This window comes from Amphiura filiformis, chromosome 3, assembly GCF_039555335.1.
Source record: "Amphiura filiformis chromosome 3, Afil_fr2py, whole genome shotgun sequence".
NCBI lineage: Eukaryota > Metazoa > Echinodermata > Ophiuroidea > Amphilepidida > Amphiuridae > Amphiura > Amphiura filiformis.
In genome coordinates this window covers 2,640,551-2,667,530 of record NC_092630.1, presented here as the reverse complement: position 1 = coordinate 2,667,530, position 26,980 = coordinate 2,640,551, and the positions used below count along the sequence as shown (strand labels likewise).

The following is a 26,980-nucleotide window of genomic DNA, read 5'->3' as shown; positions in this document are numbered from 1 at the left end:
ATTTTGCGTTCGCGAGTTATGCATGATTATGTGTATTACACTCCATAGACAATGTGTTGTAATTTCGTTCTGGTGCACCAGAACGAAATTCAAATTTCACGATATCTTTGCTAAACGAATTAATCTGCAAGAAATATTTTGTACACAAACATTAAGTAGCCAGAGGTTTCCAGTGACATAAAAATCTCAACTTTTTTTTGAGAAAAGTGGGGGGATGAGGCTGTGGATCACGAAATGCCCTTTCAATTGCAAAAATAATAATGAATAAAAATTAATTGTATTTTCAGATCAATCATTTTCAGGAATACATCACATATGCAATAAACATATCCTCAACACTGCGCCACCTGTCAGCAAATACATACCAAAGACATTCAAAATGCCAGATGAAAGGCAGAGCTTTATGGACGAAGTAAGTGTAGTGTCCACTGTCCACAGCAGCCAGTTTGGTTCCCCCTTCACACAAACAGTCTGCCAGTGATAACGAACGAGTTCTTTTTGATTGGCTAGCACTTCTCCCATGACGTCATCCAGCACGTGCTGCACGCGTATCAGATTATTCAGCCAGGAGTTCAACCCACTGGCAATGAAGTTCCCGGATGCATCGCTTCTGATCAGGTTCTCGTCTGGTTCTCATAGACTTTGCATTGACGCCCTAAATAGCTAATCAGAACGGCGTATATACGTGGTCATTGGCCACACCACTTTTCGCCATACATACATTCTACCAGCCACATTTCCCTAACATAATATGAAATTTAAAAAAAGGAAATTTAGTTCGGCAGATGCGCTGGCGGGGCTCGAACACACGCTGCACTGCGCCGCTATCATATAGGCCTATACAGTATCGACATATCACCAGCGCCTTCGACCGCTCGGCCACAAGGACTTGTTGTTGTCATCGTGAAAATTTAAACATATAATCGCAACTTCATTACTTCAACATACCACGTGACAAGCAAAGACAGAAAACGTACCATATTTAGGAATTTTATTTGTTAAAAACATTAATGTGTATCAATAGCGCTCAATTGTTGATAACTGCGTGTTTTACATACAGAAATCCGATAATAAAATGGGCAGCTATACATGCACAATACATTATCGATTTGAACTTGCTAGGCTGTTCCGGCTGCACGTGGTATACTCCTATATTATACCAGGTATAATTATGTGGTTCAGCCATGCATTTTTCGTGTATACACGGTCTGGATTTTCGCAATTTATAGGATAATTCCACGCAGGTCCCCAAAAGTTTCTTCCAGATATTGAAGATTAGATTCCCATAAAGACGAAACAGTAATCTTTAGTCGGGACCTACGTAAAATTTACATAAAATTTTTGCCATCAATTGAGTGTTAATTTTGACTAAATTCAGAAAATATTTTGGCGTATATAAAATTGAAATACAATACTCTGCCTCCTAAACCACATAAATTTTAGCACGATTGGGTATTACGAATCGTTATATAAAATTATGATGTGCAGTTAATATTCATATATTCTTTTAAACATACGATGCGTCAGTTTTAACACAAAAATATTTCATTGACCCCCCCCCCCACTCGGCGATTTCAAAAAGGTAACCACGCTTCCCTGGAATGTGCAATAAATTAGCATTAAGAATTTTCTTATTTTAGCAGCATTCTAGAAACTCTGGCGTACGGCGAGTACTGCTGTAGTCATTGGCTGACTGTTTGTGTGGAGGGAGCGTAACCAAACTGGCTGCGTAGGAGACTAAAGTAAGTGTTGCCAATGATGTCACTTTATACACAGACACAATGAATACAGCGCTTAAAGGGGCATTTCGTGATCCACAGCCTCATCCCCCCACTTTTCTCAAAAAAAGTTGAGATTTTTATATCACTGGAAACCTCTGGCTACATAATGTATATGTACAAAATATTTCTTGCAGATTAATTCGTTTTGCAAAGATATCGTGGAATTTGAATTTCGTTCTGGTGCACCAGAACGAAATTACAACGCATTGTCTACGGAGCAGTGTAATACACATAATCATGCGTAACTCGCAAACGCAAAATCGGAATCAACTGAAATTTTGGGAATAGGCTTTTTTCGTACTGAAAATGTCATAAAAAGAGGATGCTAGGATCACGAAATACCCCTTTAAAGGAAGTCTCCGGTAAGCACAACATTTACTTGTTGGAAAAATAATTATCAAGCATGAATCACGTGGTTTTTAAAACAAACTCATATTGACCTGCAAACAAATAAAAACATCCGTCTCTCACCACGCGATATTCAAATTTCCCGGGTACTGAAATTGCCTGTGGCAATGACGTCCCAGTAACACAATGAAGGCTGGCGACAATTGAGCACAAATAACCATGACGTCATTGCCCTGGAGAATTTTGGCGCGAGAATTTTGAATATCGCGTGTTGAGAGCCGTCTGTTTTTATTAGTTTTGATAGTGACACTCATCACGTTAAAGCCACAACAACAACAACAAACAACCCTAACAACAACAAAACAAAACAATTAGCATAATGATCTGTCACATTTACCCTCTATTGTGTGCCAGAGTTATTAAAACATAATATTTTGTATGTATCTTTATTATAGGTAAGCAAAACCAAAAATCGTGAAGTGGAACAGGTATGGGTCGTGAAAAAGACATTGCACAGGAACGTTACTGTGAAGGCCACACGCGGTAAATAGGCATATAAACTATGAAAAAGACTACAGAATGACTCCTATATTAACCCTAGACTGTTATACTAACTACATTACAGAAAAATACAGCACTAATTTTTGGGGGATTAAAAAAATTATTGTTAAGTTCTGCCAAATGAAACATAGCATGAAAAATGTCACCACTTTATAAATTTCTTGAAAAAAAAACCCAAAACATGCATTTCAGCAGTTTCTGACATTCGAGTCAAAAATCAATGACTTAATACAAGTCCAAGTATTTAAAATCTTGAGTATATGGATTGCATGTTTTGCCCCTTAATTCATAAATTTGGCCATATAGTGAAATTTTATTGCCAATAGAATCAAGTGAATAATTAGGATTGAGCTATGTTTCATTTGGCAGAAGTTGATAATATTTGTTGACTCTTTGTTGATATTTTTCTGGAATGGGGAGTATTGTGCATTCCCTTGTATTATTCATGAATGTGCTATAATATATACGTATATTTTAGTCGACCTTGCCATTTCCCTTTTGGCTTACTAAAACAAAAAAATGCCCCCTCCCCAATCCCCCCCCATGGCTCATAATTATTGTAAAGCCCTTAATTATGAAATAAATTTTACATTATCAGTAGTTAATTATAATTTATATTATTTTTTTCCAGAGATTGACCTTGACAGTAAAGGAATTATTCAACAATTTATTCACAACCAGTTTCTTCTTCATGGTCACGTGATCAGCTTGGGTGTCTTTGTGATCATCACTTCCTTTTCGCCGTTGAGGGTGTATACATTAGACGACAATGGCTGGTTGGTCAGGATCGCAAACAAACCATATCATCCGGTGAATTATAATGATTTTGAGACGTTCCTAACCAATGTAGGATCAAATAATTTGTTTGAAGTAAGTAAAATTAATCCTTAAAAGGATTAATTTTTGTTCTTTTCCACAAAACGCGTGAAGTGTTAACACAACGCTCAGGCATTTTTGGCGAGTGGGGAAGAAAGAAGGTAGATAGAAAGAAGAAAAAGAAGAAGAGAAAACTTTCTAAACACGCGCACGGCCATATCTTGCCACGGCGGCGGTCCATCTTGGCTGGCCAAGCTTTCCATGCCCATATGTGATTATTTGCATGGTGAGGCAATCGCATCATGTGGGATATCTGCGCTTTTCATATGTTTTGTGAATTGAGATTGTTTGATGTTTGGTACGGTTAGCTTGGATGTCATTATCATGACACCCAAGGTGATCACGTTTATGGGAAGAAAATTAACAATTCTGTTATATATAGTGCAATACAATTAGAGTACACTTTACAAACCGGGAAAACACGCCACAGTTGACGAATGAACGTAATAATATGCAGTGAAGTCACCAATGGGTTAGGGGCATATCCCCCCTGTTTGTCCCTCCGGTCAGAATAAAAACTCACTATTTGGAGCAAAACGTTCAAAATTTATAGGCATTTTGTCGGACTTAATTTCCACCATTTTTTTATACAGTTTGAACCCATGCGAAGATTCTTTGATCACACAGGCTATTCAAGAAGGCAAGCTTTGTTTGCTCATTTGCTCTCAGATCTAGGTGAGTATTATATTAGCTATAAATTAAAACCACTTGCGTGTAAATCCAATAGTTACTGGACCAGCGATGCGTGTCCATCCTGGAGGTCTGCATCTGTATCTACTGATGTACTGCCCAACACTCCTTGGTTGCAGTATGGAGTAATATGAGCAGGGTTTAGTGAGTGCGATGTTATGATTTTAATGTTCATGGAGTTGTTACTTAAATACTTCCAGGTCAGTTGCTCATGTGACATGAAAGGGTAATTGGTTGCAATCGACTGTGGTCGGGGGGGGGGTTGAAGAGAAAACTTGTAGCAGTCTTTCTTCGTAGATATACGATGGTAATGTTGTTTGTGTTGACGAATCTAGATGAGCGTGTGGTAGGGCGCAAGATGGTTCTTGACGGGATGGATAGGTGACATTTAATGATTTCTGCATTCTATGTTGTAACACTTCTAAAATAAATCACACCTGGCAGCATTTGCTGATGGTACATTCTTGCACAAACCTCTTTGATATCTCCCGGTTATGTATTGGTTTCAGGAATAGAGCAATCTAAGGTTCAATCCATTAGAAAACAAGTGTCCGATGCAGTAGAGGACGTAGTGTTTAACAGACGGGATATGCTTGGAATTGCTTTAAATGGGAATGGACAGATTGGAAAAAAGTAAGTGTTCCAAAACGGACTTTATAAAAGGCTAAACATTTTGTTTTGTTTCTGTAGGTGGCCTGAAAACTTAAATGAGATATGAGGGTTTTTATTTTTTATTTAATTTTGGAGTTATGGTCTAAGATAACATATGCCTCATATAGGATCCACAGCTTATAAGTTTCCCCCTAATACTTTTACTTAATTCTGTTCTCATTATTTTAGCTTCTTTTTTTTTTTTACATTTCCTGATTAGTTTCTTTCCTTCTTTGTTTCGTTCCCGTTTCATTTAGTTACTTTAACTCGTTGGCCTAATTACTCGTACCTTTTTGTCCTCATTTTAATTTAATTTTTCTTTATAGTTCCGCTTCATGTCCACGGGTCTCACGCAAGTCGTGTGGCTCTGCGCGAATTGGCGTAATGCGAATTACGCATGCGGCGCCGACGCGCTGCCGGCCAGCTGCAGTGACGCGTAGGCTGGTAACCGATTTTCATAACAAAAACCCCGTTTTCACCCATATTTTCACTGTTTTTGCAGCCAATTCTTTACCTTTTTTCAACCAAATTTTCGCATTACCGTCTCGGTATATGCCTCGATGTCCCGTATGAATTTGGCGACACATCATGCTGTTATGGTTAACTACATGTATGCACACAACACAGGGGCACTCACATAGGTAATTGACCCGTACTAGTAGCGCTGTGCTGTGGGTATAGGAGATGAACTAGTTAGCGTCATATATCAAAAAGTATACAAGCTCTGATTTTAGTACTTGCTCTATGTTTCAATTACCTATTCTTTTCAAAATATCTGAACTTTTAATCCGGTACAAGCTTTAATAACGGGGGAGCATGCATTTGTATGAGAAAGGAAATCTACCATCTTATCCAAACTCCCGTGTTAATCCAATGCACATTTTGCTTCACCGGGCCGCCCTGACTTGGTCACGTTTGTAACAGGAGTGCCACCAAACCGTAATAGGTACAAATTTAGTACTTTCTGTCAATCAAGTATGGTTTATTTTCTACATGTCAATCTTTAAATTATTAGCATCCCAGCAAACACAAAAACGTTTTAAAAACGTTTTAAATAAGTTATATTTTGGCTTTTGGTTCAAGTAAAAACGTTTTAATAACATTAAAATGTCGGGTTATATAAAAGTTATGATAACGTTTTAAAACGTTTTGTATGAAAAACATACTACAACAATATTTTTAAAAAAAAAAAAAAAATGTTATTGTAAACTATTTTTGCAAACATTTTTGCCAAATATTGTGTCAATACTTAAATAACATTATGTTAAAATATTTGAACCCAGCAAACACGGAAATGTTCTTAAAATGTTTTTTTCAAACCCTTTTAATAACATTTTAAATTTCGAGTTATATTAAGGTCATGAAAACGTTTTTAAAACATTTTTCGCAAAATATTTTTTCAACCCCAAAATAACATTCTTTTCAAGAATGTTTTTGGAATGTTATTAAAACGTTTTTATACCCTTTATATAGCCCGACATTTAAACGTTTTCTGTAAAACATTTTTGTTTGCTGAGCAGTAGATTATCAAAAAATGTGTTTTTAAGGTTATGAAAACGTTTTATACTCTTAATATACCCTTTATATAACCCGACATTTAAACGTTTTGTGTTTGCTGGTTTGCTGGGATAGTCCTTATAATAACGGTGGAGCGCCTTGATGAGTAAATGATAGCAAACCAGTGAAAAATCCCCAAAACTCAGTCTGTGGAGCTCCACCCGTACATGTCAATAGCGTCATTATCGATATTGGATTAATATTATCACGTGGTAAGAAATGTGCATTGGACAATCGATTACTATAATGGTTTAGTACTGCAAATTTCGGTTTAATCTTCACTAAGCGGGTTTATGGCTGAAAAGGTCACGGTGAATTTGCCGTGGACAAAACTGCACAATGATTTGGATCGAAACTGACGGAGTCTTTATACACATACATAGATAATATAGATATTCATATCTTTTATTGCATATAAAACCACAGTACAATACAAAATATATAATACAAGCGGAGCATAGCAAGGCAATAATTACGCAACAATGAAGAAGACATAAAATATACACACATATACATACATACAACATTCCCCTATTGATACATGTAGTAAGATTAATCAGGATCGTTCAAAGTTAATTAATTAAATAAGTTAAGAAATGAAGTACTAAAAGTACTCACTCGAAATATTTCAGTTCCAATAAGGAACTTTGTTCACTCTGCAATTACTGTAACTGGTGTTTCTAGATGTCGGCAGTTCTAATATTTTAATAGTTTGTCATCTTAATATGTCTTTTCCAATCTGCTTTGGTCGCAACGTTATATTCACCAAGTACAGAATGATTTCGTCAAGGAGTGTGCTTAGTGATAAAATTAAATTGAAATTCCTTTCTACTTTTTCAACCGATATAGAGAAAGCTTTTTCGAAGTGATGAGGTGGGACTTTATTTTAGATGAGGACATGAAAGTCTACTTGATTGAGGTACGGTATAAACGTTATAGAAAATATGTTATTATAAGTTAACAGCCAAGAAAACTACGGAACTGGGCTACGGAATAGGCTATTCTAACTGAAATCCATATACCCCCTGTGGAAGACATAACTTTGATCTTCCACAAACAGAGTATAGATTTCAAAATAATGGATTCACCCGTTCAGGCAATTCCCTGTGTGTGAGATTAATATGTCATTTCATTTCAAATTAGTAGACTTTCTATGAAAAACATATCACTGCTGCCTGATGGGAAATACCCGTCCACCATTTCATAAACCGGATTGTTTTCGGCTGGTTTGTGCCCTGGTGTATTGGGGGGCGCGCTATGCTCTCATTGAACAAGCAAAGTTCGCAAAACTAACAACGTTGTTATTTGCCAATCTCAATTAACATAATCAAGGGGTCGAACATGAAATATTCATAACGGATCGATAGCTGGCCTCAGTTTCTAGCTAGCAAATTAGCGGCATATTTCGTAAGATTGTGATCAGAAATAAACACTCGTACACACGACATGGTATACCTCAACTACCGGAATTTTACTATGATTTTATATAATATCATTAACTTACTTTACATCATTTTGATCTTATCTTTCAGGCAAATATGTCACCAAATATGATGCAGACACATTTTATGGCTCGAGCCAGGAATAATAACCTCCTCTTTAGCACTATTAATACAATAGGTTACCTACACGGTAGCTGGAATACAAATGGGTCAGTATGGTAGTGCCCACGTTGGTACACGTTATTTAAAGCCATAATGTGTGATTTGCTTCACAGCGATGCCCTCAATTTAACTCGGATTTCTACTTTTTGCATATAATTATAATGCCCAGTGGTATACTAAAATACCACGTAAAAGACTAACCCTGAAGTGCTTTAATAACGGTAAGGTTTAATTTTTTGTATTAAAACCGGGTCGACCCGGTTTTATTCAGAGTTCAACGATCGAGTACTTGCTAACATGTACCGTGGATGTCAGCTTGTATGTACACACGTCGAGCGCGATGCTCCGTACACGCAGTTACATGTAATACGATCGGCGAGCGTAGTAGGCCTACGCGCATTATAGGCGTCGGAATGAATCGCAATTGTTTGGCTCGAAATTAAAAGGGGATATTGTGATCAGTGAAAACAAAAATTTAAATAAGAATCTATTCTTTATGCAAATCACACATTATTGCTTCAACTCACTACATTATTAGGTTACCGACACGGTAGCTGGAAAACAAACGGGTTTGATATCATGTGGCGGGACGGCCGATTGCCGGGAACGTGAAGCACGTGAAATGTCTCAATGTGTTTTTAATTGTCAAACCTGATTGGTCGGTTACTTTGAATGTGAAAGTCAGGTGGCCGGTTTGACACCAGTTCCCAAAAATGGGAACACGACAATTTTGCGTGAGCCGTGGGCAAGTCGTGGGGGCAGAACCCCACTGTCAGAGTATCTCTTACAAGACAGAAGCGCATCTAATAATTCTTCACGTAGTAGTTCTCTTAGTTACCCTCACAATATTTTATTTACTCCAGACTATAACATACAATACTCAGCCACACCCCTATTCTACACTTTAGCTTCCTACTCCTACAACCACCTCTGCAGTACTATACCGCTAGCACCCTCCCTCACCTGACAGCAAGGATGAGAATCAATAGGAAAAATGTGTTAATACAATTTAACATGAAAGGCCTACAAAAATCTAAGTTATTTTGGTACTAAATGAAAATTTGGGCAGCATGGCTCCGCTAAGCGCATGCTAATAGTAATGACACTTACAAACACATGCAAGCATGTATTGGTAAAGTATCATCATAATCTCTATCGAAAATCCTATAAAACACAACACCTATTTGCCAAATGAAAATTTGGTCAGCATGGCTCCCCTCTAGGTGCCGACCAGATTTTCGATAATACATAAAAATGTCACACCTAAGGTATGCATCTTTATGTATCATCACCATTTCACATAATAAACAATACGATTCCAACAGAATGTGCACTAATCACATACATAATAAAAATATACATGACTCACCAAATAAAAATCCTCTCCTGTTTATAAAATATAAACTCACCAAAAGGTACTCTACTCAGTGGGTAGGCCCCAGACCTCCTCAATCCTCTGATGTGTCTCTTTTTGGTATAACACCGCCCCTCAGGGTGATGTTACCCCTTTTAAGTTACTCCGCAATCTTGGTATAACACCCCCCCTCAGGATGATGTTACGCCTTTTAAGTTACTCCGCAATCTTGGTATAACACCCCCTCAGGATGATGTTACGCCTTTTAAGTTACTCCGCAATCTTGGTATAACACCCCCCCTCAGGATGATGTTACGCCTTTTTAGTTACTCCGCAATCTTGGTATAACACCCCCCTCAGGATGATGTTACGCCTTTAAGTTACTCCGCAATCTTGGTATAACACCCCCCTCAGGATGATGTTACGCCTTTTAAGTTACTCCGCAATCTTGGTATAACACCCCCCCTCAGGATGATGTTACGCCTTTAAATTACTCCGCAATCTTGGTATAACACCCCCCTCAGGATGATGTTACGCCTTTAAGTTACTCCGCAATCTTGGTATAACACCCCCTCAGGATGATGTTACGCCTTTAAGTTACTCCGCAATCTTGGTATAACACCCCCCCTCAGGATGATGTTACGCCTTTTAAGTTACTCCGCAATCTTGGTATAACACCCCCCCCCTCAGGATGATGTTACGCCTTTTAAGTTACTCCGCAATCTTGGTATAACACCCCCCCCCCTCAGGGTGATGTTACGCCTTTTAAGTTAGTCAGCAATCTTGGTATAACACCCCCCCCCAGGGTGATGTTACGCCTTTTAAGTTACTCCGCAATCTTGGTATAACACCCCCCCTCAGGATGATGTTACGCCTTTTAAGTTACTCCGCAATCTTGGTATAACACCCCCCCCCCTCAGGGTGATGTTACGCCTTTTAAGTTAGTCCGCAATCTTGGTATAACACCCCCCTCAGGGTGATGTTACGCCTTTTAAGTTACTCCGCAATCTTCTGATGCACTGAAAAGCAACATCACGTGCACGGAGCCATAACCATTTCTGTTGGAATCAATAATAAAATAAATAATAATCAATATACCATATCAACTCACCACATCTTTCCGTGAACGCTTAATATTCACATATATATATATGTGAATATTTAAATATACCTTTTCACACAAAGTTCTAAATAAAATCATAGGCCCTGTACATGACAATCTCATAATAAAAACCTAATTATCTTGAAGTACCATTTGGGTGTGACTGTACATAAATACTATGATCTAAAGGTTAAAGCCTCTATGATTTGAAACAAATTATAATTTCGTTACATGACTACTTTTGGTTGAGGCCTAAATTTGTATATTAGATAATAAGCATGAATAATGCCAAAGGTCAGGCAGCATTGCAAACACATAATAATTTGTGAAAAGTGAGAGAGAGAGTGTGAGTATTATTTTCCAAACGAAAATAATAGAACGCGAAAATATAATGACCCCTATTAATTACGCACAACATGCCACATCTAAAATAATTAATTAAATCCAAGATCCGAAAATATATAAAACGGGGAACCCCCGTATTGATGCAATTAGCACATGTACATTGTATATGCACTCAGTAATGTACCTGTACTGTACACGCATCTTTGACCTCGAAGATAAGGCCAGCCATCACCTTCGCACGTAAGCACCCACACAATTATGGAACCCATATTTAATTACAAATATAAAATAATTCACAACACCAAACTAATTCAGCTCTTTCTCACTTTCCACTTTACCTAGAAAGCTGAATTGCACACCATAGTAAGGGCAAAGGTATGCTGTCTGGTTTAGGACCTATGATGATAAAATACTAGAATGAGAAATCCTGAATTTGGAGGTGCATTTGAAACCATGAACGACAAGAAACTTGGATGCAGCGCTATGCACACCGCTTACACGTGCGAAACAACATAGCCAAAATCACCCAACTTACGTATGAAGAAAATCGTCCAAAACACATTTAAAAACTGATTCCACGATCTCAAAACCACCTCCACGCGTTCTATACCAATATCCTAACTTAATTTGGAACTCTTTAATTCCGAAAACAATTTTAATACTCTAAAAATAATGAATATTAAAAATACGACAAAGAAAAGCTGTATATATTCACCTGACAGCAAGGATGAGAATGACATGAGGTCGCCCAGCCGGCTAGCATGTCGGACGCGCTAATTGGCTGACGGAGATAATTGATTGGATACGTACGGCGCGCTAATTGGCTGAACGGTTAATTGATTGGATACGTACGCTAATTGGCTGACAGAGATAATTGATTGACTGAAAATTACAAGAAATCCAATTTAAAGGGACACGCGATTTGGGGATAGGAAAATGAAATGGGAATTACCCAAAAATAATATTATGTGTTGGCTTGATTTACCAATACCGTTTCACAGCCCCCCTCCCACAATGTGCCGTCCCTGGCACATGGACGTAAAAAAAAATAAAAACGGCATTGGTAAATGCTGCCTTATCTTAGTACTACACTACTCTACTCCTAACTAAATGAAAATGGCCTAAGTCTTCAATCTTACACTGCGGTCTTCATGGTTATCGTCTGTATCAGTCTGTCAGTTCTGACATCTGCGATGCTGGTTGTCCGTCATCATTAACCACTCGAATGTCTAACTGCTACCATCCTCTGAAGTATGTACGTCATGGTTGTGGGGAATTGGTTGGTCAGCCCATCTATGGCTAGAAAGGCATTGGAAGAAGAGACGGTTTGGTGGTAACCGTCACTCTACCCAGTTATCTCCATAGTGCTGGAATGAAAGTCTGGTGGTCCCACCACGGTAAGTATCCTCAAACACCGCGGCTATACATAAGTTTGGAATAATCTAGTGCTCTGAACACTCCTCCAAACGTTACTCGGAAAGAAAAACTAAATAATAAAGGGTACTGCAGAAGGTGTAGTACAAAGACGGCTAAGGCGGTGGAGGGAGCTTGTCCCCTCTCTCTGGTAAAGGACCAGCCTACCACCCCAACATGCATGTACCACCAGAATTTCATAAGTTCCCCCGATACTTCTGTTACTCTGCTTCCCCGTCTTCCTTTCCTCCGTCTCTTCGAAAACTGGTTCCCTGTCTATTTCCCCCATCTATTCTCTTCGTAAGTCCTGGTCATGGGAGTTTGGTTGGTAAGCTTATCTCTACTTGATTGCATTGGTAATAGGACGGTTTGGACCTTCACTCCGAACCAGTGTCCTTGACTCTCCCAAGCTATCGTTCTCAAGGCGCTACCAAGGAGTCCGGTGACGTACAGACATCTCCACCATCTATATTTGGCACAACACATAGCATATAACCCCTGAAACTATCACTGACTCCCCGTTGTCCTGACAACATTTCCATACTCCTATAAGGAAATAAGTGTGACAAGTCCCAAAGTACAGTATCCCTGTCTCGGTCGTAGAAAACACATCATTTGAAGAACCGCGCAGCCTCGTTAACTCACCTCCTACAACACATCCGCAAAAGTCACGGACGAAGTCATCTCCTAACTGCTTAACCGCACGTTTAATTTACTCGAATACGCAACAACCTCAACACAACTTAAAACACACTGAAAACTGCAACATAACTTATTTACAACTGCTCCACTTTTGACTACTCTGCAGGTCTGACCAAACTTCTAATTAGCCCCACTCTTCAGCGCACTCGCATGCACCATAGGCCCCCGCTCATGTTCCACCACAGGAACTCCACACTTCCACGGCTCTAAATTCAGTCCCTCGCATACTGTCACCCGTCCTGCACTAACAACCATTGGCTTACCACCCCTACTCCTCTGTACACGCACCGCACCTCCGGGCAAGTTAGCCAACACCATGTAAGGTCCACCGAAATCTCCACCAACTCTCCCTGGTACCTGGTTACCACACACCCACACAAAGTCCCCAGGCTTGACATGAACACCTGGTCCTCTTGGTCTCACACCATTATTTACCACACTGCGATCATGTGACACTGCAGCTCTCCTCACATTGTCCAAATCGAATCCCCGGTACTGTAAGTAATCCCTCACGTCATCACCCATCCCCACCCAATAGTAACTCTGCCTCACTACAGCCAATACATTCCTAGTTCTTAATCCTCCACCAGCCCCCGTTACACACAACTCCTCCAACACCTGCTCCTGTAGTCCCCGTGGTAACACAATCAACCACCTCGCCATCTTACCATCCTGACTTTCCCATCTCCGGACCAAAACCCCCTCCTTCACACTCAATACCTCCCACTGTGTCATGTAACATTGCGGCACTACTCCCCACACTGGTTTTCTGCCCTCTATCTTCCCCCTCAACATAGGGCCAATCACCCTATCTCGTAATTGCATGTCCCTTATGCTCTCCAAAGTAACTCCTCTCACACCTCCTTCTCCACTACTGCCCCCCTCCCAGTCCTGATCTCCTCTCCACACACTTCCTTCCGACCTTCCTACTACCTCCTTCTTCCTTAGCCTCCTATCACCTCCCATGCTGCCCTGACTCTCTCCGACTACCTCAGTCGTGTCACTACTGACACTAATATCCCCCTCTACGGTCAACGCCCGAGACACACACTTTTGTCTCACATATACTCCAGCTGACACTGACCCCCTCGGTGGTCTTTCAGCTGTCTGAGGGGCCCGTGCACTTTTGAACTCTACTTTCTTTGGGGCAGTTTTCCGCATCATCACCTCAACGGCTTTCAGTGAGGTGTCTATCGAGTCCATTCTCGCCTCCATCTCTGCCACCTTACTATCTGTCTTCGCCTCCAGCCGGGACATACACTGCTCGCCATACTCTAAATTACCGGCTCGCAAATCTTGTCCCTCGGCTATAGCCACCCCCGCTGCTGGGACCCAGCACTATTTGGCCTTGCATACACTCCTACCGACACCGAACCTCCTGGCCCTACTTTCTCGCCATGAACACCATTCCTCACCCGTTCCTCCTCACTGTGGAGAAATGACTCCATGGCCTCTGCACTACTTATTGCCCCCCCAAAGTTTTGGACCTCACCCGAAAGACCTCCTCTCTCAGCTCCACAGTCCCCAGCGCTCGCCCAAAATGCAGCTTGGCTATCTCCTCTCTCTTCTCCCGGCTCATTTCGGGGTAAACTAACCCCACCAGCTTTAAAATCTCACGGGCCAAGGCAGCAATGGTCTCCCCTGGGAGCTGCTCTCTCTGGGATAACCTTTGAAAGTAACTCTCCGGGCACTCCCGGGGCCCAAATTCTTTCTGCAATAAAGCCACCAAATCTTTATAAGATATATCCCTCGCATCTACATCATTGACACTCAAAACCGCTAGGGCATCACCCTTACAGCACGTAACCAGTTGGTACTTGGCAGCCTCTTCTGTCCACTGGTTGTATCCCTTACATGCCTCAAAGTGTATGATAAATTCCTTCCATGGGGTCCCCCCCACCAAATTCCAACGGACACTTCTCCTTTCTCGCCTCAACTAAATGATCGCTAGACGAATCATCATGAACAGCAGGAGAACATTGGTTCTCCTCCACCATCTTTGATCTCACCTCTATTTGATCTTCCAATTCCATCAGTCCCCGCTCCCTTTCCTTCAACTCTGCCTCCCATTTCGTTAAATCTGTCTGCCTCTCTCTGAAAACCTGTTCACAAACCCCCTTCTCTGCTTTAAACTTCTCCCGTCGCTTCTCGACCTTAGCTGCTTCTCTATCTAAATCAGCAGCGCTGCCTTCTAACGCTCTACTTCGTGCAACACACTCTGCCTTCTGGGCATCAAGTTCCTCTATCTCTTTACTCTTCGTCTCCTCCCACGCCTTCACTCCTCTTTCCCACTCCTCCCTCTCATGCTCACACCTCACCTCCCTATCATGTATCTCTGATATCCTCTCTCTCAATTTCTCCTTATTCCTTTCCTTTTTAACATCTATCTTCTGTCTTTCACTGCTTTTAGACTTCTCCCACGTTTCAACTTCTGCACCAAAAGTAGCTTGTTGCTCCTCCAGCTTAGCTATTCCTAGCTTCCTCTCAATCTCCCATATCCTCTCTCTTTCTACTATCTCAGCTTCCCTATCGGACAAAGCACTAAGTCTCCTACCTAGCTCCCACTCCCGTCTATCATTTTGTATGTTGAGAATGTACATATCTTTCTCAAAGGCCGCTCGTCGTTCTTCCAATTCATTAACATCACGCTCTCTTTCACTTTCCCATGCCCTCACGCTTTCTTCGAACTCAGCCTTCCGGACTGACAGGGCACTCTCCATTTCTTCGAACTTGGCCTTCTTGTCAGACAGGGCACTATCACTCTCACTGCTTTTATTTTCTTCCCACGTCTTCGCTTCTATATCAACGGTAGCACGTAACTTCTTCAATTCAGCCACTTCACGTGCCCTCTCAACTTCCCACTCCCTCTCTCTTTCTTCCATCCTGGCCTTCCTGTCAGACAGGCTTATTTCCCAGGCCTCCACCTGCGAGTCAAAGACAGCTCGTCGCTCCTCCAATTCACCAACTTCACATTTCCTTTCTCCTTCCCATGCCCTCTCTTTCTTCTAACTCTCTCCTCCGTTGCTGATTATACACCATCTGTTCATAAACATCCCTTCTCTCCTCTACGTTCCTCTTGTCCCACAATACCACATCCATTTTATGCTCTCTCTTCATCGCATGCAACACCTCTAATTGAACATTGATCTTCTCCTGTGCCACTCTCACAACATCATCAAGTGCTAACGGGTAGTCCACCTCACCACCCATGTCACCACTATCAGGATCTGGGGCTTCATCATCATTCAATGGCGTCATATACAATCCAATTTCAGCACTATTCTCCGTATCCACAACGGGTATGTCTTCTACCTCCTCTGTCTCCCCTACTCTACTCCACTCCACAATGTCCACTTCCATGCCTTCTGAAAGATATATGCCACTATCCTCCCCATCACTGCGCTCCAAATAGCGCCCAAAGTCCTCCTCTACTCCTAGTGGCATCTCCTCACTTCCCCCATCTCTATCTATCCTCTCAATTTTGCACTCCTGATGGCTACTCAACGTCTTCTGGTGCCTTCTCCTACTTCTCCTCCCCAATCTCCTCCTACGACGAGCTCCTCTACCTTCCTCCTCTACTCTCCCTGACATTGTAGTGCACCTATAGTACTGCTTATAACACTCAGATCCCACTTCTGACACCAATTTGTGGCGGGACGGCCGATTGCCGGGAACGTGAAGCACGTGAAATGTCTCAATGTGTTTTTAATTGTCAAACCTGATTGGTCGGTTACTTTGAATGTGAAAGTCAGGTGGCCGGTTTGACACCAGTTCCCAAAAATGGGAACACGACAATTTTTGTATGAGACGTGGGCAAGTCGTGGGGGGCAGAACCCCACTGTCAGAGTATCTCTTACAAGACAGAAGCGCATCTAATAAGTTCTTCACGTAGTAGTTCTCTTAGTTACCCTCACAATATTTTATTTACTCCAGACTATAACATACAATACTCAGCCACACCCCTATTCTACACTTTAGCTTCCTACTCCTACAACCACCTCTGCAGTACTATACCGCTAGCACCCTCCCTCACCTGACAGCAAGGATGAGAATCAATAGGAAAAATGTGTTAATACAATTTAACATGAAAGGCCTACAAAAATCTAAGTTATTTTGGTACTAAATGAAAATTTGGGCAGCATGGCTCCGCTAAGCGCATGCTAATAGTAATGACACTTACAAACACATGCAAGCATGTATTGGTAAAGTATCATCATAATCTCTATCGAAAATCCTATAAAACACAACACCTATTTGCCAAATGAAAATTTGGTCAGCATGGCTCCCCTCTAGGTGCCGACTAGATTTTCGATAATACATAAAATGTCACACCTAAGGTATGCATCTTTATGTATCATCACCATTTCACATAATAAACAATACGATTCCAACAGAATGTGCACTAATCACATACATAATAAAAATATACATGACTCACCAAATAAAAATCCTCTCCTGTTTATAAAATATAAACTCACCAAAAGGTACTCTACTCAGTGGGTAGGCTCCCAGACCTCCTCAATCCTCTGATGTGTCTCTTTTTGGTATAACACCGCCCCTCAGGGTGATGTTACCCCTTTTAAGTTACTCCGCAATCTTGGTATAACACCCCCCTCAGGATGATGTTACGCCTTTTAAGTTACTCCGCAATCTTGGTATAACACCCCCCCCTCAGGATGATGTTACGCCTTTTAGTTACTCCGCAATCTTGGTATAACACCCCCTCAGGATGATGTTACGCCTTTAAGTTACTCCGCAATCTTGGTATAACACCCCCTCAGGATGATGTTACGCCTTTTAAGTTACTCCACCAATCTTGGTATAACACCCCCTCAGGATGATGTTACGCCTTTAAATTACTCCGCAATCTTGGTATAACACCCCCCCTCAGGATGATGTTACGCCTTTAAGTTACTCCGCAATCTTGGTATAACACCCCCCTCAGGATGATGTTACGCCTTTAAGTTACTCCGCAATCTTGGTATAACACCCCCCCCCTCAGGATGATGTTACGCCTTTTAAGTTACTCCGCAATCTTGGTATAACACCCCCTCAGGATGATGTTACGCCTTTTAAGTTACTCCGCAATCTTGGTATAACACCCCCCTCAGGGTGATGTTACGCCTTTTAAGTTAGTCCGCAATCTTGGTATAACACCCCCCCTCAGGGTGATGTTACGCCTTTTAAGTTACTCCGCAATCTTGGTATAACACCCCCCCTCAGGATGATGTTACGCCTTTTAAGTTACTCCGCAATCTTGGTATAACACCCCCCCTCAGGATGATGTTAAGCATTTTAAGTTAGTCCGCAATCTTGGTATAACACCCCCCCCCTCAGGGTGATGTTACGCCTTTTAAGTTACTCCGCAATCTTCTGATGCACTGAAAAGCAACATCACGTGCACGGAGCCATAACCATTTCTGTTGGAATCAATAATAAAATAAATAATAATCAATATACCATATCAACTCACCACATCTTTCCGTGAACGCTTAATATTCACATAAATATATATGTGAATATTTAAATATACCTTTTCACACAAAGTTCTAAATAAAATCATAGGCCCTGTACATGACAATCTCATAATAAAAACCTAATTATCTTGAAGTAGCATTTGGGTGTGACTGTACATAAATACTATGATCTAAAGGTTAAAGCCTCTATGATTTGAAACAAATTATAATTTCGTTACATGACTACTTTTGGTTGAGGCCTAAATTTGTATATTAGATAATAAGCATGAATAATGCCAAAGGTCAGGCAGCATTGCAAACACATAATAATTTGTGAAAAGTGAGAGAGAGAGTGTGAGTATTATTTTCCAAACGAAAATAATAGAACGCGAAAATATAATGACCCCTATTAATTACGCACAACATGCCACATCTAAAATAATTAATTAAATCCAAGATCCGAAAATATAAAACGGGGAACCCCCGTATTGATGCAATTAGCAAATGTACATTGTATATGCACTCAGTAATGTACCTGTACTGTACACGCATCTTTGACCTCGAAGATAAGGCCAGCCATCACCTTCGCACGTAAGCACCCACACAATTATGGAACCCATATTTAATTACAAATATAAAATAATTCACAACACCAAACTAATTCAGCTCTTTCTCACTTTCCACTTTACCTAGAAAGCTGAATTGCACACCATTCGCCACTTGCACGGTTCCGCCATTATGCACTATGTGCGGGAGAGCCTCGAACTGGCAGCATACATGAATGGGAATTGAACCAGTCATATAACATTCTGTGTAAGGTTACGTAATTCTTCCTTTCATGTATGCTGCCAGTTCGAGGCTCTCCCGCATATAGTGCATAATGGCGGAACCGTGCAAGTGGCGAATAGTAAGGGCAAAGGTATGCTGTCTGGTTTAGGACCTATGATGATAAAATACTAGAATGAGAAATCCTGAATTTGGAGGTGCATTTGAAACCATGAACGACAAGAAATTTGGATGCAGCGCTATGCACACCGCTTACACGTGCGAAACAACATAGCCAAAATCACCCAACTTACGTATGAAGAAAATCGTCCAAAACACATTTAAAAACTGATTCCACGATCTCAAAACCACCTCCACGCGTTCTATACCAATATCCTAACTTAATTTGGAAATCTTTAATTCCGAAAACAATTTTAATACTCTAAAAATAATGAATATTAAAAATACGACAAAGAAAAGCTGTATATATTCACCTGACAGCAAGGATGAGAATGACATGAGGTCGCCCAGCCGGCTAGCATGTCGGACGCGCTAATTGGCTGACGGAGATAATTGATTGGATACGTACGGCGCGCTAATTGGCTGAACGGTTAATTGGATACGTACGCTAATTAGCTGACAGAGATAATTGATTGACTGAAAATTACAAGAAATCCAATTTAAAGGGATACACGCGATTTGGGGATAGGAAAATGAAATGGGAATTACCGAAAAATAATATTATGTGTTGGCTTGATTTACCAATACCGTTTCAATCAGTAGAAAGCTCATATTTTTCTCATCACCCCATTTAAGGCCCGATACATGGTGTGAACAAAAACGCAGTGATTTGGGGTTACCACCAGTAGCGTATATTTTTTTGACATTGGGGGATGGGGTTTGAAAAATTTCTTGAAGTATAGCGAATCAAGCACCTTTTAGCGACAGCATAATTTAATGGTACAAATGCGCGCGAAGCGTGCGAACAATTTTGCCATGTCTATGACAAATGCCGTCCGCAACGTGTACTCCAATACCACCACATGTTTACAACATTAACATTCAGGGAACAGCTCCTTGCTTCAGCTAATCTAAAAGGTATACTTCAATTTGCAACTTGAAGGGAAAGAGTCGTTGTATAGCTGAATTTATACTCCATTGCTGAGCGATAGCGATTGGTCAACTCATTGGTCAAATACCAATCGCTCGTCACTTAGCGATGGAGTATCAATTCAGCTTAAACCTTGGTGAGATTACATTTGAATTTGATGGAGGAGTCTAATTTCTTATCTATTTTATATCTTTCATACAAAGCATACGAGATACAGACATCAATGTTGATCTTAAAGTGTGTTTCACTAAAATTTGTGAAATCTGTGAGCTTAAGGTAAATAATTTTATAATTATTTCGAGGTATTATTTCCGGAAAAAAAATCACTAAGAAGCCCAAAATAAATCATGGCACTTTAAAGAAGCATGTAAATACATTTCGTGCTTGTTATTTGTGAGTTAGGAACCAAATTTAGTTTGGCCCTATAGTGCTATTGGTGTCCCAACATGTACCGATAGATCTTTCTATCGTACCATGGAGATGTATTAAATGTATATATCGATCATAATAATATACAAATATTTACTGCTCATGAGGGATCTGGTGGAATCTATTGGTCCCCGAGGTGAACTGGAGACCGTGAGCCTACTATTTTCCTGAGACCGCCAGTTCAGTTTTTACGCAATTATTAAAAAGGAGGGCATAGATAATTCAATGATTGCACTTTTAACCAATCAGATGACAGGAATCTATATATGAGGTAGATAGTAAAAACTATTCCCGGGGAAATAGTACTTCGAACAGTACATCGTTCCCTCATCAATCGGCTTTTCGACTGCTTTACAAAATAGCAAAACTATTTTGGGTCACATGATAGTCGTTTAACCAATTAATGAACGAGAATATATTAATGAAGGATACAATAAACATTTGCATGATGCTCGTTTTTATTTAATAAAAAAATAGTACCCCGAACTAAAATGAGTGCCTAATACAAACAATACTTAACCGCTATTTCCATCCAGTGTTGGCTGATTGTTCACTTACCATACCTAGAAGAAAGTAAACTATTCCAAAACTAACAGATATAAGAAACGTTATAAAGTGTTGAGGTGTTTGGAAGTTTTGATACTTTACTTATTGTTCATAATAGGAATGCTGGTTATGTTCAAAATGTCTACCGAATGGGATGAAACAAATGTTACGAACATCATACATGGAGCATGTTAACAGACTTAGTCTCCAGAGGGTATACCCGAAACCTATGGTAAGTGATAAACTTGTTTCATATTACTATAGTCGGAGGGTAGTAAGTGATAAACCTTTGTTTCATTACTACAGTCGCTAGTCGGAGGGTACATCCGAAACCTATGGTAAAGGATACACTTGTTTCATACTATAGTTGCTAGTCCAATGGTAGGCCTAACCCGAAACCTATGGTGTTTTTCTACCGCGTTGTGTATACCTGTACCTACTTAGGCAGGCAAAATTAACCCTTCTCTGTGTATATTTGACCTTTGAAATCAAAACCTTTTGGGCACCAATTTCAAACCCTGCCTTCTGCACATTACGACCCATAGGTTTAAGCACATGCCTTAAACGGGTTTAAAACTTGGCTAAGTGGGCGTAGTCTTTGTCAAAGACTGACTCGAGATAGTGTCGGACTCGCGATCAAGGGGGTGAGCGGCGAATTCGAGCCGCGAAGCGGCGAGTACGAGCCGAGAGCCACGAAGCGGCTCCGGCGAGTAGTTTCTCTCCCTATGGATAATATAGGTACACGGTCTGTAACACAGACTAAGTGGGCGTTTTGATTTTAATGATCAGATACACATACGCAGGCCTTGCCATTTATAGCGAGCGTCGCTCTCGCTCGTCACCGTTCGCCCAAACTCAATTTCTAGAGAGCGATTCTCCACTCGCCATAGACACTAAATATCGCTCGCTGTGAACCACTACGATCACCCAATTGAATCCAATTTACATTCCGTCGGTCGCAACACATAAAGTCGTACGTGCAGGACAAACGCAAAATACATGTCCGAGAAAAACGCGATTGAAGGATATGCTACTAGTCAGTACTGCTCCAATATTGTCTCTCAGTGGACCGATTACATTTGAAATTGAAGTTAAAGGATTAAACTACTAAACTGTAACTTAAATAGTATATATCTAGCTTTAAACTTATACGCCACTATGTGAAACAGAAGATTTGGGGGTTTCGGCGGATTTTTGAAGCGATTAAGTCGCACGTACGCCACTATGTGAAACGGAAGATTTGGGGTTTTCGGCTCGTGTCTGAAGCGTACGCCATATTATTGACTGATGATGTGCCTAAATGTCATCAAATCAGATTTCGCCGTTTCACATAATGGCGTATATTGATCGTACGTCAGTTTGTGAGACGGAAGATATTTGATTCTTACGGAATTGTTAACATAAGTCATTTGATTAATTAACGTTATATATTAACTAAGTATAGTTGAGCTTTCTTACTTGGTATAGAAATTTCAAACCCCGCCATGTGCACACATTACGACCCATCGAGAAAATGCTGTAATGCCATTTTACAAACAGGCCTTCAAAAATAAAAACGGGTTTGAAACTTGGCTAAGTAGGAGTTTTGATTTTAAAGATCAGATACACATACGAGGATTTTCCTGGCCAACGATCACTTAAAAATTATACTTTTTGTTATCCAGGATCAAGAAGTAGCCCACAGACTTCTGCAAGAACAAAACATTAGAAATATATCACGAGAGTTTATCAACCAAGCGTGGATAACGGCGAAGTGTGTGGAAGATGATTATTGGTGCTCGTAGCGACTACTAAGGTACCTTTACTTGACCAGGGACTAAAACCGTTTCAAAATATGCTTTGAAGGCTGCAACACGGAGTGGACAAATAAAAATACCCGTATTAAAGGGAATGGCTCCTATCATGTATAAGTTGTTCCGTCATAAATCTGGTTCCATATGGCTATTTGACTGTTTGATATAACTTTTATCAAGATATGGCACTATATGATCATTCTGTTCTGATATCTCCCCTTTCTCGCACTGAAACAATACCACTCTAATATGTTTTGACCATGTTCAAATATAATTAGTACTTTGATTAGTGTTGACTGATCTACCAAAATGGTATAGGCCACCCCGGTCATCCGGGTACTTTTTTACATGACGCTACAGTCCGCTACACTTACGCTTTTCAACCCACAATAGATCGTGCAGCTGAGCGACTACTTGAAGACTTGTAGCAGAGCTCATTCAGTTGTTTACGTTCTGTTTTGACCTCGAATCGAGCAAATTTCTCGGCCGATTTTGGTAAAATAAAGGTTAAATACTTGGCGTGGCGAAAATTGCATTTTATGTGAAGCTGAACACAATCATGAACATGTAGAGGAGAGTCTTTATTTTTGTTGTTGGCTGGAGGCCCCATGTCGAGAAGTTATAGAAATGGTAGTATTTTGGCCGATTTGAAAAGGGACAAACCACAGAAAACTACAAATTTGAGTTCTGAATCGGATTTGTTGTCAACGGAGGTCAATGGGTTGTGACGTCACTCCGGGGTCACCTATACTTGGGGTATCTTAGATGTGACCACAGTCCTTCACATGTGTATATTGTAAACTGCATTGGTACAGTGACACCATCTCGGTCCGGGATCTCGATATCGCTCACTAGCATTATACCATTGCTCAAATTTGACCTCAAGTTTTGGAACATGAGTTTGTGTACCTAAACACATTCAAAGGTCAATCAATTATTATACAAATATATTGGGCTAAAGAACTGATGCAATGGGGAATGATGTTACTTTTACTAGAGTTGGAATTGTGTAGCGTAAGTTCAATAGCCCTGAAACTATAGATGAGGTGACCTCAATGTTTATCAACAAAGGCAAGGGACTGGTATCATCTTTATGCTTGAATGAACCCCATGCAACCACTACACTGTTTAATAGTCTTATTGTGATGTGGCGGGAGTTTTAAAAACACGAGCCCTGAACAAAATATGATGCGCGCGCATACTGCCAGGCAAAAAACCAATGGAAATTGTGATGATGCGTGCGCATACTGTCAGGCATTGACGTCAGAAGTCACATCATCTATACAGTTAGCAGCCTGGACAACCGATTCTTTAGAAATGCTTAGTCGCGCTGAAAGTCGATCGATACATGTTAAAATCAGCACAATTCAGAGATACACCTTTTTGCTATGAAATTAATTTTCTCGGTCAAATATAAAGCAATATTTTTTTTCTTCAGTAATGTCAGTTAAAAACTTGGTGCTTGGATATACATTTTTTTTACAAATCCTGGTGTTAAAATTAAGCATCAAATTGTGTCTTTTAGTGTGATATTTTTGATTTTTATAGGCCTTCAGTTCGCACGCGAGCTTTTTACGGAATTAATTTTTTAGCGTCTCAAACTAATATAGTTTGCTAAAGAAAGATATTTCCCAACTCTGTAAAGCACATCGTGTGGGTCTATATATTATAGTTTTGTTAGAATTTCCGTTTTTATTTTACCCTTTTTCCCTTCATACTCCGAAAATGTCTAACTCAGTACTTTTATCTCGAGAGCAACCAACAGAAATAGTCGATATTTCCTTTGTTGTTTATCCAGGTCAATTTTCCATTGAAAGCAAATTGCCCGACCAGCGATTTGGTAGCCCAAATCCCCAATTGAGTGTTCTGGTTAAACATGATCAGTAGGAGCGCTATAGGCCTGGGAATTTCTTTGCTATATTGAAGTTCTAGCAACACTGTAGCCATGCCGGTATTCCTATTAAACCCAGGGATATCGATCCACAATGCTAGTATTAGCCTTAGATTTCACTCGTTGATTTTGAAAAATGGTCAGCCGGCAGTTAAAATAGTGAAATGAAAACGCAAATTCTGACAAAACTATGATATATCGCTCACGGTGATGTGCGTTAGAAAGTTGGGAAAAATCCTTCATTAGCGAACTATCTTACTTTGAAAAGCTAAAAGGTTGATCCAAAAAAGGCTCGCGGACAGAGTTTAAGCCTATCAAAATCGAAAATCTTACACTAAATGACTAAATTTCACGCCTAAGTTTAACACTAGAATTTGAAAAAATACAGTATCAAGCACTACAATTTTTCCTGACATTTACTGAAAAAATGAAAATGATTGCTTTTCATTTGGCCGAGAAAATTAATTTTACATCGAAAAGGTGTAACTAAAATTTAGCTCATTTCAACACCAAATTCGATCGTTTGTATTGCCTCATTAAATGACTGAGTGAGCCTTGCCAAACAAAAGAATCGGTTGTGCATGCTGCTAACTGTATAGCTTCAAATATAACCTCAAGTTGTGGAGTATGAGGCTTTTGTTGGTGACGTCACCATGGTGTACGTATCTGAATTTTCATTATGGAATACTAGCCAAAAAAAACCACAAGGGGAATCTTTCACGTTAAACATCTGTATTATGTTGTAAACAATCTTGCTAGATGTTATCTTGTCTTGCTCTTCAGGGCTTTTAAATTTTTGTTTATCTTGTAGTTAAGTTTTTACTGTTGTAAAGCGGAAGACAAGATTTGTTGCTGCTGGTCGTGCTCTTTAGAGCTTTTAATTTTGTTCTGTATCTTGTAGTTTTGTTTTTACTGTCAGAAAAGCGCATTGAGAAACTTTTGTTTGTAAAGCGCTCTGTTATTATCATTGTTGTTGTTTTGTTAGTAGTAGAAGTAGTAGTAGTAGTAATAGTAGTAGTAGTAGTAGTAGTAGTAATAGTAGTAGTAGTAGTAGTAGTAGTAGTAGTAGTAGTTGTATATAGTAGTAGTAGTAGTAGTAGTAGTAGTAGTAGTAGTAGTAGTAGTAGTAGTAGTAGTAGTAGTAGTAGTAGTAGTAGTAGTAGTAGTAGTAGTAGTAGTAGTTTATTGTTATAATTTTAGTTTTAATTTTGTTCTGTATCTTGTAGTTTTGTTTTTACTGTCAGAAAAGCGCATTGAGAAACTTTTGTTTGTAAAGCGCTCTGTTATTATCATTGTTGTTGTTTTGTTAGTAGTAGAAGTAGTAGTAGTAGTAATAGTAGTAGTAGTAGTAGTAGTAGTAGTAATAGTAGTAGTAGTAGTAGTAGTAGTAGTAGTAGTAGTAGTAGTAGTTTAGTTTATTGTTATTCTTATTCTTGGAACTCGTTTGAAAATAATGTAGTAGTAGTTGTTGTATATATAGTAGTAGTAGTAGTAGTAGTAGTAGTAGTAGTAGTAGTAGTAGTAGTAGTAGTTTATTGTTTTAATATAGTAGTAGTAGTAAAGTAGTAGTAGTAGTAGTAGTAGTAGTAGTAGTAGTAGTAGTAGTAGTAGTAGTAGTAGTAGTAGTAGTAGTAGTAGTAGTAGTAGTAGTTGTAGTAGTAGTAGTAGTTGTTGTATATAGTAGTAGTAGTAGTAGTAGTAGTAGTAGTAGTAGTAGTAGTAGTAGTAGTAGTAGTTTATTGTTATTGTTATTCTTGGAACCAATTCGTTTGAAAATAATGTAGTAGAAATGGAAACAAGCTTGATTCTTCTTTTAAAAACAATCTTTAAAAATATTACTGTCTTAGTGTCTTTGTATCTTGTATTGTATGTATTCTTTCCTATTAAGGGATGGGGTATGAACGTTTGGACAGTATTTATTGTGAGACATTAGAGCACATCAGACATATCGAATTGCATTCTGAATACTAAGAATGTCCTTCTGATATCAAACAATTTTGAATTT

General features: G+C 39.8%; 1 protein-coding gene across 1 annotated transcript; it reads left to right on the top strand.

Annotated features, from left to right (window-relative positions):
* Positions 1 to 301: 301 nt before the first annotated feature.
* On the top strand, positions 302 to 25,157 carry LOC140147861 (probable tubulin polyglutamylase ttll-15). The gene is made up of 10 exons (XM_072169633.1): positions 302 to 412; positions 2,585 to 2,672; positions 3,322 to 3,560; positions 4,160 to 4,241; positions 4,766 to 4,889; positions 7,314 to 7,383; positions 7,997 to 8,115; positions 20,520 to 20,592; positions 21,410 to 21,523; positions 22,956 to 25,157. Exons 1-10 carry the CDS (start codon positions 380 to 382, stop codon positions 23,073 to 23,075), a joined length of 1,062 nt encoding a protein of 353 aa, XP_072025734.1. The 5' UTR covers positions 302 to 379; the 3' UTR covers positions 23,076 to 25,157.
* Positions 25,158 to 26,980: the final 1,823 nt, after the last annotated feature.